At 40.8% G+C, this 18,349-nt stretch overlaps 1 protein-coding gene across 1 annotated transcript; it reads right to left on the bottom strand.

Annotated features, from left to right (window-relative positions):
• Window positions 1–2,446: 2,446 nt before the first annotated feature.
• Window positions 2,447–18,142, bottom strand: LOC113017346 (B-cell receptor CD22-like). The gene is made up of 11 exons (XM_026160502.1): window positions 17,935–18,142; window positions 14,611–14,961; window positions 14,270–14,491; window positions 13,627–13,992; window positions 13,305–13,538; window positions 12,861–13,121; window positions 4,590–4,850; window positions 4,032–4,292; window positions 2,959–3,049; window positions 2,781–2,838; window positions 2,447–2,655 (listed from the first exon to the last, which is right to left on the bottom strand). The coding sequence occupies exons 1-11, from the start codon at window positions 18,140–18,142 to the stop codon at window positions 2,635–2,637; spliced, it is 2,334 nt and encodes a 777-aa protein (XP_026016287.1). The 3' UTR covers window positions 2,447–2,634.
• Window positions 18,143–18,349: the final 207 nt, after the last annotated feature.

Here is an 18,349-nt window from a genome sequence, read left to right as displayed (position 1 = left end):
AGGGAAGTCATTTATGGGGTCACACACTGACCCACCACACATACACACATACTTACACAACGCACAGGCAAGGTACTCTTTGTGTGTATGTATACGTCATATGTTAATGAACCTATGTATGTTCATGTGAGCTCAATAAAAGAACAATGTTACGGGGAAGCGGACGAGGGCGACTGGGGTCAAGTGAAGGAACGTCGCTTGTCGTAGTTCTCTCCCTCATGCATGAGTAACACGAAGAACTTTGCCTACTTGTGTCTTGCTTTTGCTGTGTAATCAAATTGTCCTTAACGTTCCAGCGAATAAGTTTACGCTACAAACCTATCATTAATATTTCTAAATTGTATAATTTTGACAGGATATAGTTTTATGAAGAGCAAAATATTTAAAGTTAAAGTTTATTTTTTTAAGTTTATTTAATCTGGAATAATATTCCTGTCTGTTTTTATTCATATTTATGTTTAAAAAACATTGTTTTTCTGTGTTCAATAAATGTTTATCTTGTTTGGCCCCCGACCTAAAGCGTGCCTTAAGTTTTGGCTCCCTGTGCAATTGAGTTTGACACCCCTGTTTTAAACCCTTTGGAGAGAATGAAATGTAAGTCGTCCTTTCTTTATCCAGGATTCAAATGTTTTTAGGGAAAAAGTCTCATCATATGTGCACCATCTGAAAGTTTCAGCATAATTTGTATTTTATATAATTTGACAACTTTCTGCCATAATTTCAATGTAAAACTTTTCCAGTTCAATTTTATGTCTAATTTGTCTGCAGGAAATCCATCTGCAATAACTGCTTGAAGTGTAATATTGGTGCATAATTCAAATTCAGATTTTTTCCATTATCCTTGTAGTCTTTGTTGTCCTGCAAGGTAGTAGTTTCTTAAGCATGGTAGAGCCATCCCTCCTCTTTCTTATCCTTGCTGCAGAACACTGAAATGATTCTAGGTTTCATAACCTGCCAGATGAATTAGGAAATCTATTTGTCCCACTCTGTAAACTCATTATCACTTACTTCTACCGACAGTGTTCAAAAATATATAAAAGATAATATATAAAAGACGAGGAAGGATATTCATCTTCATTTTAAAATAGTATAAGGTTCCGTCTTTGAGAGTTTACGTTTAAATAATCAGCAATTATATCAGATACAATGTCAGGCACATACCACAATGTGCCCGTGCACATTGTGCAAAAATATCATTTTGCACAATTATAAGTGAGGGTGGAAGATGATCGTAACAGATGGCAGAGAGAGGGGAATCTTTCCCTGACATTTGCATGCTTTTTCCAAACAAACATGATCGACATAAACTTGTGCAGCTATTCGCTGTGAATGGCAGGTGTGGCCATTCATTCCTTTGAGGCACTGCCTCGCTTTTTCTGTCATTTCCACATAAATTCTACGTTTACTTTAAAACTCCCTGTTATTTATGTGAGTTAATGTGAGTCTTAAAGTGTCTGACCTGAACCACAATGTTAGAAAGTTGTGTCCAAAAGAGGAAAGTAAAAATTGTTTTAAAAATACTCAGTCAGTGAAAATAGTTGACAGTGATATGACCCGTACCACATACAGGAGAAGACCCACAACATTGTCAAACTCATTTCTTTTTAACAAAACAAGCCAGAGATGTTTCAGTGTGACAATAAAACCTGAAGTCTTTCCAATTCTGTATTTATGTTTACAGCCTTACATGCAAATTCTTACATACAAAGCAAAATTTTTACATTTAATTTTAAATCCTTACTAAAGACATAATAAAAATGCAAAGGCATAATTTACAGTGGTTCCCAGCATTAAGCACCACTTAATGATCAAAATAACAAAGAAGGTAGAAAAACAAATGTCTTTTTGGTTCATTAGGCTGAGAGTGAGAATGACTTGAAGGGATTTCACAGTTATGTACAGGAATTACAGATCCTTCCATCCTTCATCATTTTTTTTCTAAAATGTATCTTGAATAAAAACACTTTTGATAACAAAACAAATACATGCTAACTTGTTTTGACTAAATATGATGATGTGGGAACTTTCAGGCTAAATATCTTTAGCCTGAGTCTCAGGTGTATCAAACATATCGCTCACTCTACCCACTGTCTGCCACACTGCACCGAAGTAAGAGACAGATAAAGCATTAAAGGATGAACTGCTGAAATGAATAACAGAAGATTGACATTATTTTTTGTATAAATGATACCATTAAACAAAAGCATCTCGGTGTCTTTCATAGTGGGCACAAAAACATTTCTGTAAATTAATAGAAATTGTTGATCATTTTGATTATGGAGCAAAGCACAGAAAAAGAACTCCCAGTACTGTCTCTGTATTTTATTTTTTATATTTATTTAGAGTATAAGCTCAGTAGATTTCTTTGTAATGACATTAGATTGGCTGACTGTGGAAAAACACCACAGGCTGCTCAGCGCAGGTTTCATACATGAAGAAGAAGACATTTCAAATTGTGGCAGTCTTTGTTTTATTAAGCAAACATTTTAGTTTTAATGGTCTAACACAAAGGGCTGTTTGTGACACTTGAACTGAACACCTGCTGTAACCTGACTGGACTTGACACCAGCTGTTCCTGCTCCTCCTTGTCATCTGTCTGTGCTGCAGTCAGAGCCTTTGACGATTCATCGGGATTCAGTCAGGATGAGAGTATACCTAATGAAGAGAGATTAAATGCTCAGACTGAAACAGCTTCACTCATAAAACATGTGCATGTATTTCATAATAAGTCATTTGCTGAGTGGCATTTGCGCCAACTCCAATAATGCAAATAAACAAACCTCAGTCATCTCTACAGGTTCATTTGGTTCAGTTTTTAAGATGATGCGCTTCTTCCTCCTGGATATAATAAAAAACAAAAAACAAAAAACTTTAGTATAAATGTTATGAACTTTCAACTTTCAAGCTAAGAGTCTAATGGGAAAATAAAAGAGGGGTAAAGTGTTTGTATTGTTTTACCTCGTCAACAGACTCAAGACAAGCAGAGTAATCAGGATCAGGACCACCAGAGTCAGCCTGATGATATTCATGATTATTATTTTGGATTTCCCTAAAACAGAGACAAATACATGGCAGAGATTTCTCAGCAGTAAGATTAGATTGTTTGCCAGGTGATGCTATTAGTTATTCATTGTCATAATCCACTCATACAAATGTTTTTCCTTTAAAATGAATGAATAAATAACTATTTAAAATATTGTATACAATATAACAATTATATTAATATACTAAAAGATGCATTTTCTGAAGAAACAGCAGTGTGAATGCTGATAACTGATATTTTGAGCTGAAATGAAATAATTGCTGAATGTTAAGTGAAAAATAAAGAATTTTTCACTTGAAAACAAAAGTGCAGAACGGTTCAAAGCTGAAGTTCACACAGAAGTTGGAAAATAGCCGAACATGTTTAAAATGTGTATTAGAAAAACCTGAGTAATGACAAAAGAAAATTTAGCATCAGAAAACATCTGAATAACCATTAAAAGTTCATATTCTGCATCTCTGAGCTTTGGAAGACACACTGTCTGAAAGAAAACAACGATGGTTTTGTTTGGAGGTAAAAACAATGGCTGTAGATCAAACACTGTTGTTTTCTTTCTTCAATGCTTAATCACCATCCACACTAATTACTGTATAAATGTGTGTACTGTATTTACTTTACATCTGTTATTTTAAGGAGTGTAAAATTTACCTGCAACAACAGTCAGCTGTAAGGTGGAGTTATGAGTACATATGTACATTTGCATAATGACTGAAACTAGCACCACTGAATGAACAATGGACTGGGAGGTCAGTTCCTAGATCATTAAAATGCAAATTCTCACGACCACTGATCAACAGCCATGAGTACCATTCACAGAGAGTTGGGGAATGGCTGCAATCACAGCATTGTAAGATGGTGAAAGATGTACCCTTAGGCCCCCTCCTCGATTCAGAGATGGTCTTTCCCTTTTCACGTAAATGGTCTCCTTGACTCCCCGCTCAGACCAGCGTTCTTCCCTGTACAGGATGTGTACATCCTCAATGATTACCTGCTACAACAGTCAGCTGTAAGGTGGAGTTATGAGTCCCTCTGTTGTTGTGGGCCACACAGTAATAACGCCCACTGTGCTCAGGTCTGATGTTGCTGATGGTGAAGTTGTGTCCTGATGCTTTAGGTGAGTTTTCATCCTCCTTGTACCAGGTGTAGTTAGCTGCTGGGTTAGCATCACTGCTACAGGTCAGAGTGACTGAACTGCCCTCCACTATCTCAGCAGAGGGACTCACTGACACAGAGGGAAGCTTTGGAGCATCTGGAGGAGAAATAAGAGTTTAATGTAAATTATCAGTGTCTTACACACACACTGTTAATGAAAAAACTAAGTTACATACGTAGAAGAGTACATTGATGTGTTATATTTATTAAAAGAAATTCACAGAACAAAAAGAAATCCTAAATAACCTTTAGTCCAAAAAAGTGTGACAAAATTGTATAAAATATAAATAAAATACAAATACAATATATTGTTTTGCAACTCATCAGAACACAGAAAACATACCACATCCTAAGCTAAGACAATGTACTTAAAAAATATATTTATTTTACTCACATTTCACATCAATAGTTCTGCTTTCAGATCTATTTTGTCCCAGGTCATTATCAGCTGTACAGTAATACTTTCCAGAATCAGAGGGCAGGATGGAGCTGAAAACATGTTGGTTTTGGTAACTGAGAGGGTTGATGACATCCTCCTTGTACCAGGTGTAACTAGCTGCTGGGTTAGCATCACTGCTACAGGTCAGATTCACTGAACTGCCCTCCACTATCTCAGCAGAGGGACTCACTGACACAGAGGGAAGCTTTGGAGCATCTGGAGGAGGAAACATACAATATGTAATTACAATATATACAATATATAGTTAGAACCAAATTTTCAAATATTAATAGCTTATATTCTAAAAGGAAAACATTGTAAACTTCCCAAAACGAAACAAATCAGCTTTATTGAGGAGTAAAGGAGTAAGAGAAGTGAACTCACACACTGTTAGAATGGAAAAGCTCTTATCCTTTCACAGCACAGTTAAAACTGTCTGCAGGTTTTTCTTCAGCTAAAAACTTGTTTGATTTCAATATTAGAGGAATCTCAATGAAACCGCTTTGCTTTGAAGAATTGCTTTGTGTGTAATGAGAAGCTGCAGTTGATGTTCTCAGTTGGATAAAGCAGTCTGTTATTTAAAGAAATGTCTCAAATATTTGTATGAACACACTTTTGAAAGTGGAAATGATCGGATCAAACTATATATCACTATTTACTGAGATTTCGATGTAAGATAAGATAAGATAACCTTTATTAGTCCCACACGTGGGAAATTTGTTTTGTCACAGCAGGAAGTGGACAGTGCAAAAGTTATGAGGCAAAAATTAGAATACAATAAGAATAAATACAGTACACAACTGTACAGAATAGAATAAAATGAAATACTATATACAGTAGAATAAAATAAAATAAATATACAATAAGATAAAAATAGAATACAAATACTATATACAACTGAGTAAAAATACAACGATGACAGAAAGGATTATTGCACTTAGTATTATTGCATATGTATGGATGTGTGTGCTTGATCAGTTAAAGTCTTTATTATGGAGTCTGACAGCAGTGGGGAGGAAAGACCTGCGAAATCTCTCCGTCCCACACCGTGGGTGCCGCAGTCTCCCACTGAAGGAGCTGCTCAGTGCTGTCACAGTCTGCTGCATGGGGTGGGAGATGTTGTCCAACAGGGATGACAGCTTAGCCGCCGTTTTCCTGTCACTCACCACCTCCACTGGGTCCAGAGGGCATCCTAGAACAGAGCTGGCCCTTCGGATCACCCTGTTCAGTCTCTTCCTGTCCCCAGCAGAGATGCTGCCGCCCCAGCAGACCACACCATAAAAGATAGCAGAAGCCACAACAGAGTCATAGAAGGTCTTCAGGAGTGGGCCCTCCACTCCAAACGACCTGAGTCTCCGCAGCAGGTACAGCCTGCTCTGCCCTTTCCTGTAGAGGGCGTCTAAGTTATGAGTCCAGTCCAGTCTATTGTTCAGATGAACACCAAGGTACCTGTAGCTGTCCACAGCCTCAATGTCCATACCTTGGATGTTCAGTGGTTGCAGTGGAGAATGCTTGTGCCTGCGGAAGTCTACCACCAGTTCCTTGGTTTTACTGGCGTTGATCTGGAGGTAGTTCAGCTGGCACCAGTCCACAAAGTCTTGGGTCAGACCTCTGTACTCCTTGTCGTCCCCATCAGTGATGAGGCCGACTATTGCAGAGTCATCAGAGAACTTCTGCAGGAAGCACTGGGTGGAATTGTGGGAGAAGTCTGCAGTGTAGATGGTGAAGAGGAACGGAGCCAGAACCGTTCCCTGTGGGGCCCCCGTACTGCAGACGACCCTGTCCGACACACAGCCCTGAGTCCTCACATACTGTGGTCGGTCGGTGAGGTAGTCCAGGATCCAGGTAGTGAGGTGATGGTCCACTCCAGAGTTCACCAGCTTGTCCTTTAGAACCGAGGGAAGAATGGTGTTGAAGGCACTGGAGAAATCAAAGAACATGATTCTCACAGTGCTTCCCAGCGGTCTCCAGGTGAGCGAGGGAACGATGTAGGAGGTGAATGACGGCATCATCCGCTCCAATGCCAGGCTGGTAGGCAAACTGAAGTGGGTCCAGTGATGAGCTTATTAGGCGCCGAAGCTGAGCCAGGACCAACCGCTCCAGGGTCTTCATCAGGTGGGATGTCAGAGCCACCGGCCTGTAGCTGTTGAGGTCCTTGGGGCGTGAAGTCTTTGGCACTGGTACAACACAGGAGGTTTTCCAGAGCTGTGGGACTCTTCCCAACCTCAGGCTCAGGTTGAAGAGGTGCTCCATCACCCCACACAGTTGGTCCGCGCAGGACCTGACGACCCTCGAGCTGATGCCATCTGGACCCGCTGCCTTCTTGCCATTAATCCTCCTCAGTTCCCTCCTAACCTGGGTGGTTGAGAGAGACAGGCTGGAGCCTTGTGTTGAGTGTGTATTGGATGCTGCAGTTGGGGGTGGGGGGGAGTGAGCAGGGTGAATAGAGGAGGTGTGAAGTGTCTGAGGTGGAACAGCAGCAGTGGGGGTGGGTGAGTCTGCAGCCGATGTTGCAGACTGCCTCATGGCTGAATCAAATCTGTTGAAGAAATGATTCAGTTCATTTGCCCACGTCACATCCCTCCCAGGCAGAGAGTTCTGCTGTTTGTGGCCCGAGATGGTTCTGAGGCCTCTCCAGACTTCACCAACGTTGTTTTGTTGAAGCTGGTTCTCCATCTTCTGCCTGTAGCTCTCCTTCCCATTCCTTATCAGTCCCCTCAGCTCTCTCTGCACCCTTTTCAACTCCTCTTTGTCTCTGGATTTGAAGGCCCTCCTCTTCTGCTTGAGGACGGTTTTAATTTCTGGGGTAATCCAAGGTTTGTTGTTGGAGAAACACCGTACAGTCCTGGTAGGTACAGTGTTATCCACACAGAAGTTTATATAGTCAGTAATGCATGTAGTAAGGCTGTCGATGTCCTCTCCGTGGTCATCACAAATCACCTCCCACACAGTCGACTCAAAACAATCCTTAAGAGCCTCCTCGCTCTCCTCTGACCATCTCTGTACTGTGCGGGTGGCTGGTGGCTCCCTGCGCACTAAGGGCTCATACACAGGGACAAGGTGCACCAGGTTGTGATCAGATCTGCCCAGGGGAGGGAGAGGTGATGAACTGTATGCCTCTTCTGCATTGGCATACAGTAAGTCCAGTGTTTTATTGACTCTGGTTGGGCAGGTCACATACTGGGTGAAGGTGGGCAGTGTGGAGTCCAGTGAGGCATGATTGAAGTCCCCTGATATTATGAGAAGGGCTCTCGGTGATTGTGTTTGCAGTCTGCTGACCACAGAGTGGAGAGAGTCACAGGCTGCATCCGCGTTGGCCGAGGGGGGGACATACGCTGTTATCGCGATAACATGCGAGAACTCCCGGGGCAGGTAGTACGGACGCATGCTAACGGCTAGCAGCTCAATGTCTCTGCTGCAGAGTTGCTCTTTTACAGTGATGTGCCCAGGGTTACACCATCTGTCGTTCACAAAAACTGCCAGTCCCCCTCCTTTCCTCTTACCGCTGTCTCTGGTCCTGTCCGCTCGCAGCAGCTGGAATCCCGGTAGTGTCACGCTTGTGTCCGGAGTTAGCGATGTTAGCCACGACTCCGTTAGCATCATGATGCTACATTGCCGGTACTCCCTCTGTGACCAGGTTAGCGACGTGAGCTCATCCATCTTATTGGGTAAAGATCTTACGCTTCCAATAATTACAGAAGGAAGAGATGGTCGATAACGTCTCCTTCTCGGGCGACGGCGCTCCTTCCCAGCACGACACCCCCGTCTTTTCCTCCTCAGCTCGCTGGGAATATCGGGTCTGTCCGCCGGCAGTACCGCTGCAGGACGCAGCGCTAACAGCTGATCCTTACTGTAAACAAAGGATCTCTGCTCTGGGTCCCCAGACACGGGTGAAAAAAGTAGAAATAAACTGAGAAAAACGACCAGGACTAGCACAAAACAGCAGAACATGGTTGCAGAGTCTAATTACTAATACGTTAGTTATAAAAAAATTACGAGAAAAAAGATAAGAAAGAAAGAAACTCAGAATGAGCAGAGCTGCTGTAACAGGCTGCCGCACACGGGGGGCGCCGGAAGCGCGAATGTAGACATTTGTAACGGTTCTTACATGTGTTCATCTACAGTGGCTTGCAAAAGTATTCGGCCCCCTTGAACTTTCCCACATTTTGTCACATTACAGCCACAAACATGGATCAATTTTATTGGAATTCCACATGAAAGACCAACACAAAGTGGTGTACACGTGAGAAGTGGAACGAAAATCATACATGATTCCAAACATTCTTTACAAATAAATAACTGCAAAGTGGGGTGTGCGTAATTATTCAGCCCCCTTTGGTCTGAGTGCAGTCAGTTGCCCATAGACATTGCCTGATGAGTGCTAATGACTACATAGAGTGCACCTGTGTGTAATCTAATGTCAGTACAAGTACAGCTGCTCTGTGACGGCCTCAGAGGTTGTCTAAGAGAATATTGGGAGCAACAACACCATGAGGGGATAAAGTTACTGAGAAATTTAAAGCAGGCTTAGGCTACAAAAAGATTTCCCAAGCCTTGAACATCCCACGGAGCACTGTTCAATAGTGATGGGCAGATGAAGCCCCATGAAGCACTGAAGCTTTTCATCCAATTGGTTCACCCCAACGCGAAGCTTCATGAAGCTTCATTTGCTCTAGCAGGACACCTACTGGATGTAAAAATAATAGCTGGCATGAATTTGAAGAGTGTGGCATTTTGCACACAGCCTGTAAATGTCAACAACAAAAGGAGTGTGTAAAACATGTATATTGTAGTGATGGCAGTATACTGTGTATATTTATAGTGGCAGTATGGGAAATTATTATTTGGAAATGCTTGAAATGGAAATGATCATTTACTGTGAGGTGAGGTGTGGTTGGGGTGTGGACAGTAGTTGTGCTTTTGTAACGTTGAGGTATGGACAGCTACACACTGAGGCTTTGAGCCTCAGTCCTGCCTGTTCACATTTTATTCTGTAAAAACTAAATTTTCACTGCTTTTACGTCCTTTTTAGTGGGGAGAACATAGCTGGGATTTAATGATTTAACAAATCTTTTGAATCCTTTGTCCTCCACAATGCTAAATGGCTGGGAGTCCTCAATCACCATGCTGACCAGGTCTTCATCTATTTGAGATTGTTCTCCTGAGGAAAGACAATAAAGACAAAGCACAAATATAAATATCACACACGTAACTTATAACAGTTGTATAATATTGTTATATCATTTAGTAACATTACTGCATGCTATATTATCATTGCATTTGATGGCTCACCTGGTCTTGCTCCACAATCGGTGTTCCTCTTATTCTCATGCAAAGCTCTGTAGTGCCTAAGCATGGATGTTGTTGTTATATCCCAGCTCCCTGGCACATAGCAAACACTTCACCTTGTACAAAAGTCAAGACAGCTCAACATAAATTGTATTGCACCATCAGTATCATGACAATACATCTTCTGTAGAAATTTACATACCTTGTTGGGAGGAATAAAATCAAAATGTTCCCACACAGGGGAGGACATCCTCCTCTTCTTAGCTGGCTCCATTCTCTCCTGACTTTCTCTCCTCACTCTCATAAACCTCCAAACTGTCTCCAAACTCTCACTAACCGCAACTCTCCATCAAACACCCACATTTTGAATGAAGTCTGAGGGGTTTATATCGCTGTCATATCTCGCGGCAAAGTTCGAACCACTTCATGAACCAGTCACGTGGTACAGCCGGGCAGCGAGGCTTCGGACGTCATCATTTTCAGCTCCTCCCATAAATGAAGCAAGCCTCGATACGCGCTTCGCGGAAACGCCCCCTCCATTACTCGACACACGCTCCGAAGCCTCGATACAGAACGTCCCATCACTACTGTTCAAGCGATCATTCAGAAATGGAAGGAGTGTGGCACAACTGTAAACCTACCAAGACAAGGCCGTCCACCTAAACTCACAGGCCGAACAAGGAGAGCGCTGATCAGAAATGCAGCCAAGAGGCCCATGGTGACTCTGGACAAGCTGCAGAGATCTACAGCTCAGGTGGGGGAATCTGTCCATAGGGCAACTATTAGTCGTGCACTGCACAAAGTTGGCTTTTATGGAAGAGTGGCAAGAAGAAAGCCATTGTTAACAGAAAACCATAAGAAGTCCCGTTTGCAGTTTGCCACAAGCCATGTGGGGGACACAGCAAACATGTGGAAGAAGGTGCTCTGGTCAGATGAGACCAACATGGAACTTTTTGGCCAAAATGCAAAACGCTATGTGTGGCGGAAAACTAACACTGCACATCACTCTGAACACACCATCCCCACTGTCAAATATGGTGGTGGCAGCATCATGCTCTGGGGGTGCTTCTCTTCAGCAGGGACAGGGAAGCTGGTCAGAGTTGATGGGAAGATGGATGGAGCCAAATACAGGGCAGTCTTGGAAGAAAACCTCTTGGAGTCTGCAAAAGACTTGAGACTGGGGCGGAGGTTCACCTTCCAGCAGGACAACGACCCTGAACATAAAGCCAGGGCAACAATGGAGTGGGTTAAAACAAAACATATCCATGTGTTAGAATGGCCCAGTCAAAGTCCAGATCTAAGTCCAATCGAGAATCTGTGGCGAAAACTGCTGTTCACAAACGCTGTCCATCTAATCTGACTGAGCTGGAGCTGTTTTGCAAAGAAGAATGGGCAAAGATTTCAGTCTGTAGATGTGCAAAGCTGGTAGAGACAAACCCTAAAAGACTGGCAGCTGTTTTTGCAGCAAAAGGTGGTTCTACAAAGTATTGACTCAGGGGGCTGAATAATTACGCACACCCCACTTTGCAATTATTTATTTGTAAAGAATGTTTGGAATCATGTATGATTTTCGTTCCACTTCTCACGTGTACACCACTTTGTTGGTCTTTCACGTGGAATTCCAATAAAATTGATTCATGTTTGTGGCTGTAATGTGACAAAATGTGGGAAAGTTCAAGGGGGCCGAATACTTTTGCAAGCCACTGTATCTTAGATTATAAAACATATCCTGCCATTTGTCCTCCAATTTTCAAAAGCATAAAGCTGACTAATTTCTGCATTAGGCTGGATGGAATACCCAGCATTCATACCCTACACACTTTTTTTTTATTAGTGATATGACCAACTAGAAATATTGCTGCCCTTGCTAGTCACCTTAAACTCTAGTCTGTGGTCTTCTTATTGTATTAATATATAATGGCAGTTACTTGTTCAAAGATGAAGAGCCCACTGGCCAGTAACCTGGGCTGCACTCTTGACCGATGACTGAGCATCCAAAAAGAAGGAAGGATGTAAAGGAGAACCAGGAAAGGAAGCAAATGACAGCCCACTGGCAAAGGCAGTCTCATTCGGCATAAAGGAGTGGATGCTAGCTTGGAAGAAACCAACTTCTGTCTGTGCTGCTAAGGTTAGCCAAACTCTGCAAACTAATAAGCATATTTTGAATTCAGTGACAGCAGCACATTTTCAAAAGATCTGGAGCAGAGACACTTTTACCTTTTTGAGGGTCTGAATATCACAGGCATCCAATATTCATCTCAGTCAATGCAACTTATGCACACAGATTTCTCTAGATTCGCTCAATATTTGATGGTATCATGTAATGTAGTTTGTCAGATATCCAGAGTCTTAAAACATAAAATCGTGGACGATAATTTTGTAAAATTCCCACAATTTGTAGTCACAGGTTTTTACAGATTGAAGAACCTTTGCCCGTCTTTATTTCTGAGAAACTGCGTCTCTCGGATTTTATTTTTATACCCAAACATGTTGTGAGACTGTTGCCAGTTAACTTGATGCAACATGTTCCTCCAGATGTTTTTAGTAACTCTTAGTTTTCCAGCCTTTTGTTGGCCCCATCCAAACTTTTGGACTTGTGTTACTGTCATGAAACTCAGAATGAACAAATACTTTACTTGTACTCTTTAAATCGTACATTTTCTCAGCTGATATTTTTTTATGTTCTATTATGAATAGAAAACATGTAAAATTTGTTTATGACATTTTCTAATCATGGAATTCTGTTTTTTTTTCTATTTGAATGCATAAAAATAGTTCAGCTCACACACTCAACCATTGAAAATAAAAAGAATAACAGTATTTCTAAAAACTGCAAACATGGTCTTCGTGATATGTAATTCAAGTTTTTCCATATTCCTGCAGCAGTCTCACAGCTCTTCAAAAAGTCTTTACAGCTTATAAATGTATTTTACTCACATTTCACATCAATAGTTCTGCTTTCAGATCTCTTTTGTCCCAGGTCATTATCAGCTGTACAGTAATACTTTCCAGAGTCAGAGGGCAGGATGGAGAAGAAAAAATGTTGGTTTTGGTAAATGAGAGGGTTGATGACATCCTCCTTGTACCAGGTGTAACTAGCTGCTGGGTTAGCATCACTGCTACAGGTCAGAGTCACTGAACTGCCCTCCACTATCTCAGCAGAGGGACTCACTGACACAGAGGGAAGCTTTGGAGCATCTGGAGGAGGAAACATAAGAATCACAACAAAACCAAATTTTAGAAATTTATATTCTAAAAAGAAAACATTGTAAACCTCCCAAAAGAAAGGCCTCTGACTAAAACTAACATACAGACACATTCACGTAAATAAAGAAAAATTAAATATAATTCTCTTAATGAAACAAAAAGTAGTGAACTCACACACTGTTGGAGAAGGGAATTGCTCATATCCTTTCACAGCACAGTGAAAACTGTCTGCAGAATCAAATGTGTTCAGCTGTAAATATTGTTCGTCTGATGAAAGTTTGTGTCCATTCCTGTACCAGATGTAGGAAGATTGATCGGGTAGCTGACAGTTGTTGTGACATGTCAGCTCTGTCCAGTTAGAATAAGAGTTTACTGTTGATCTCCTCACATGTACCTGGAGCTGTGGACCTGGGAGCAAACAACAGATATTATATTAAAACAAACTCTCAACATACAGACAGCTGAAAAGCTTATAAATGTTTAAAGTTACTTCCACTGAAAATTATTTTATCTGTGACAGTCAAAGTGACTCCAGGTACATCAGAATATTTCCCTCTTGGATCGTTTGTTATGAATCTGAACTTGTACTCGGCTGAGTCGCTCTCTCTCAGGTCTGTGATTCTCAGAGTGCAGTCGTTGTTTTTACACTGATACTGAACACGGTTTTTGTACTCTGACTCTGTTTTCAGGTCCACAGGTTCATTATTTTCGTCTCTGATGAACCAGAATTTTTGGACAACTCTTGTATTTATTCCATTTATAGTCGATGGGTATCTGAAGGTGCAGCGTATTTCTGCTGTTGCTCCTTTGAAGGCACAGACCTGAGTAGAAGTGTAAGTCACATCCCAGACATCCTTCACCACTGTGAGACAGAGAGAGTTGGATATTAGTCAGAGTCACAACATCCGAGGACAGAAATGAAAACGATGTGATAAGGCCTCAGTATAAGCCCATGAGAAAGGTCTCCTCCCTTCAGTGACCTCAGTGTAGGATAACTATTTATGAGCTCCGACTACACAGGTTGTGTGATCAACAGAAAATACAAACCAGTAGTGTTACCCTTATGAAAACCTATAAAATCTACAGCTCATTTGCCACATGGCTCCACAACATGGCATTATGTTAAAGCATAAACTCACCCACTGAAGGAGAGTGGAAGTTCTCATATCCTCTGACAGCACAGGAAATCCTGTTTGTAGGATCCAGGTAGTTTAGAAGAAGATTAGATGTTTGTCCTGTGATGATCTGTTCATTCTTGTACCAGATGTAGGAGAGATTATCAGGACAACTGCTCTCACACTTCAGATCTGCTGACTTAAAATCACCTCTGACAGCTGATCTGCTCACCTGCACCTGCAGATCTGCCCATTAGTAAATAAAGAACATTAAGCTCAGCTGACAACATTCAGATAAACCACACAAACACACTCACAGCAAACACTTGGATTTAAAATAGTAAACGAGTGGATGAACATGTTACCTGTGACAGTCAAAGTGACTCCAGGTACACCAGAATATTTCCCTCCTGGATCGTTTGTTATGAATCTGAACTTGTACTCAGCTGAGTCGCTCTCTCTGAGGTCTGAGATTCTCAGAGTGCAGTCGTTGTCTTCACACTGATACTGAACACGATCTCTGTACTGTGACTCTGTTTTCAGATCCACAGGTTCCTTATTTTCGTCTCTGATGAACCAGAATTTTTTGTCAACTCTTATTCCATTTATAGTCGATGGGTATGTGAAGGTGCAGCGTATCTCCACTGTGGATCCTTTTACAGCACAGATCTGAGTAGAAGTGTAAGTCACTCCCCAGCCATACTGACCCAGAACGACTGTAACACAGAGCACATCATAACAAAAAATAAAGTTAGATTAACAAAAATTAAACAGACTCATTTGGATTAGTATTTTTCTGTAGGCTACATTTTCAGCTTCATGTCATGGAAAACAAAGTTTGCAGATTTTTATTTTCAGCTAAAGATTCATCTGATCTTCACATTAGACGGCAGGAACTGAGTGAGAGCAGCTGCTTTGTAGACTGAGTGTAATGAGAACCTGCAGTTACTGTTGTCATTTGGACAGATAATTAGACTCTCACTTAATGTTAGAATAAAACAAACTATAATGAAAAATGATTTGCTGATGATAAAGGTAAATGTGTAGAAGTTACAGGCTGCTAGAGTTGACTGCATTGACCCACTGTTGCTCTGTGCACAAGGTAAGATGAGCTTGAAATTAATTTAAACATATTTCAGCCATCGTATGAGAGTGAAGGCAGCATGGAGATGGTTAGCACTGATGATGGAGACAGGAGAGGACATGGGAGAGGAGAAGCACGTGTAACAGTAACAAACACATAAGAGTAGAAACCTTTGTTGGAATTATTGCTCATGTAGTTTAATGTATTTCAGTCTAAAATCTTCAAAATCAGAAAAAGAAACAAAAAAAATAAAGCACAACTAAATTTTGAATAATTGTATAAACTTGTATAAAAGTAAGTTATCGTTGGGTTGAAAGCCTTGTTACTTTTTGTTTTGTTATATATTCTGTTGTGTTTAATGATCATTATTTTCTGACCTTGATGGACGATTTCATTTTTAACCAATCGGATTTGTTGTCCCGCCTTTAGCTGTTTCCTGTCTGTTTACACTGGTAAAGCTGCTTAGCACTACACCAGCTAAAGGTGTACCTACAATGCTAAAGGAATGTTGTTGCTATTCAGGCTGGATAGCGGCTGAAGCCTGAGGTCTGTTCGGTCAGCTGCTACATCTGGAAACCTGTTTTTTGTGAATACACGGTGCTTTGCATTGGTAAGTTTTTTTTAAAATTGGATATCAAGAAACAGAGTCCACAGAGAACTTCCACAGACCTTCTGGAAATCAACAGAAGAATGATGATCTTCCATTGCGATGGATGGTGAGGCACAGCTCATATGGAACTGAATCTTGCAGTCCGATTGTGGCAGAACAAAATGTGCAAAACATACGTTGATTGTTGGACTGGTTTCACACCAGTAAAGTGCCCAGATCACCCAACAGGCCTGAACTGGACAACACTGACATTGAAAAGACCCAGGTCTGAATTCATTTTACTTTATTATATTTTTTTGGTATTCTTGCACGCACGCTGTATTCGCTACTGTTGTTGGTTGTAATTCAATTCAATTCAATTTTATTTATATAGTGCCAAATCACAACAAAAGTCGCCTCAAGGCGCTTGTAATACAGTTTACAATATTTTAATACAATGAGATGCAGTTTCAACATCTTGTGGTTGTGTTTTCCTTGTGGTTACCCATCCTCTTGGCTCCTACCATTCCTTAAGTTTCTAAAATTGGCCATCTTTTGTTATTTTTCTTACATACTGGTTACACGGGCAGAGTGGCGACGAACGGAACCACAAAGAAGAAGAAAGAAATAAAAATCGAGGCAACCATGGTCCTAAAGTACTCTTTTTATTACATTTATGGCTCTTTTAATGGGACATTAACTGGAGGGACAACTGTGCCACTGTCCATGAAAGAGCTGAGGAGAGCCCAAGGGTCACCCCGCAGCCGTGGAGCAAAAGCCAGAGGGGGTTGCAGTGACATGCCCGTCACTGCAATGATATAGATTCTTACACAGTCAGTATCAGAGTTTTTGTTATGAAAGGGTACATTTTAGATAATCAATTATTAACTCAGAAACACTCCAAAACAGAAAGGCACTAATCACTACTGTAGTACTCTAAGCACTACTGAAGAGCAGTGGTTAGACCCAAAATAGGACTAATGGAGTATTTTGTTAGTTTAGTCAAATTGAGTTCTAGCACACACTTAAAACATCCACTGTTGACCAAAATGAAGCACAATAAACAGAAATAAAATGGAAAACATAGGAGAACAGGACAGGATTTTAAAAAGAAAGTAAAATAATAAATAAATAAAACAGATAAAAGTAGTTGGACCTCATTCTGATTTAAAGGGTAAAGAATAAAAAGTAAAAATGTAGTCTATGGAATTAACAATTTCTTACACAAGGAACTTCTAGGATAAATTACACCCAAACACACTTATATAACAAGAGACACACTGACACATAGAGACACTTCAGCAGAACCACAAAGAAGGACACAAACACAGACACAGAGACATGTTCTCATATGGGGACGTTACATGTTGGCTTTTCTGTGTAACGAGCTAAAAAATTCCATTTCACAGATAAAGTTTTGTTAAACATTAAATGACTCATTCATTTTACAGAGCAGCTAGAAGTGGCTGTAGTGTCACTATCACTTAGTCAATGGCAGCCATGACTTTACAATTTGGTCTTTATGTAGAGAAAGAAAAAAGGAAAGAGGTGAAGTGAGACTGCTAGTCTGGGTTTTGTCAGCATGAAAACAAAAAGAGGAACAAACAGTTCACACTGATAAACGTCAGCCATGTTCATCCTGAGGAAATCCACTTAAACACAACAAATACATTCTGTGAATCTAAGACGACAGATGATTTATAATAATTAGACTAAATTATTGGGTCTTTCACCCAAACATCATTAGTGTCCAGATTTATGGCACTGGAATAAAACGCAGATAAAATGATTAGACTGTAAAACTCTGAACTGCTGAGTGTTAACAGTGCAAAGAAAAACATTCAAGAATGGAGACAGAAGGCTGGAGCTGCAGAGCTGTAAGGACAGACGATGTTTCACACAGCATCATTTTACAGATGGAAGAAAAATACATTCACCTGAAAAAAAATCAGTGTCTGAATTATATTTTCTGTCACATTTGGTTACTCAAAGTAGAATTACTCACAGCAGACCAACCTGTCACAGTGAGGAGAACAAATCCACTGACTGCTGTTATTACACTCATAGCTGCTCCTCTCATTGCTCTGTGTGAGCCGTTAAAATGCAAGTAGATAACTGACAGTCCTTTCTGTAAAGCAGAAGTCGACTCATCCCAGTCTTTAAGATACAGAAGTGAAGTGTTAAAAAATGACACCCTCTCATCTTCCTCCTTATTTGCATACATGGTTAACCAGATGCAAGTGGATAAAACTTCAAGACAGCAAAGCTGCAGTTTTACCAGCAGTGACAGCGTGTCTGATATTCTTTACAACGTCTTAGTCATCCAGGAGATGCTCTCTGTGGCAGGAAGCCTTTTTCAATCTGTGAACAAATGTTTTTGATGTGATACAAGTGTGTGAGATGGACTCACAACACTTTACAGAATTAGAGC

Source organism: Astatotilapia calliptera, unplaced genomic scaffold, assembly GCF_900246225.1.
Source record: "Astatotilapia calliptera unplaced genomic scaffold, fAstCal1.2 U_scaffold_109, whole genome shotgun sequence".
NCBI lineage: Eukaryota > Metazoa > Chordata > Actinopteri > Cichliformes > Cichlidae > Astatotilapia > Astatotilapia calliptera.
This window is presented reverse-complemented; position numbering and strand designations above follow the sequence as displayed.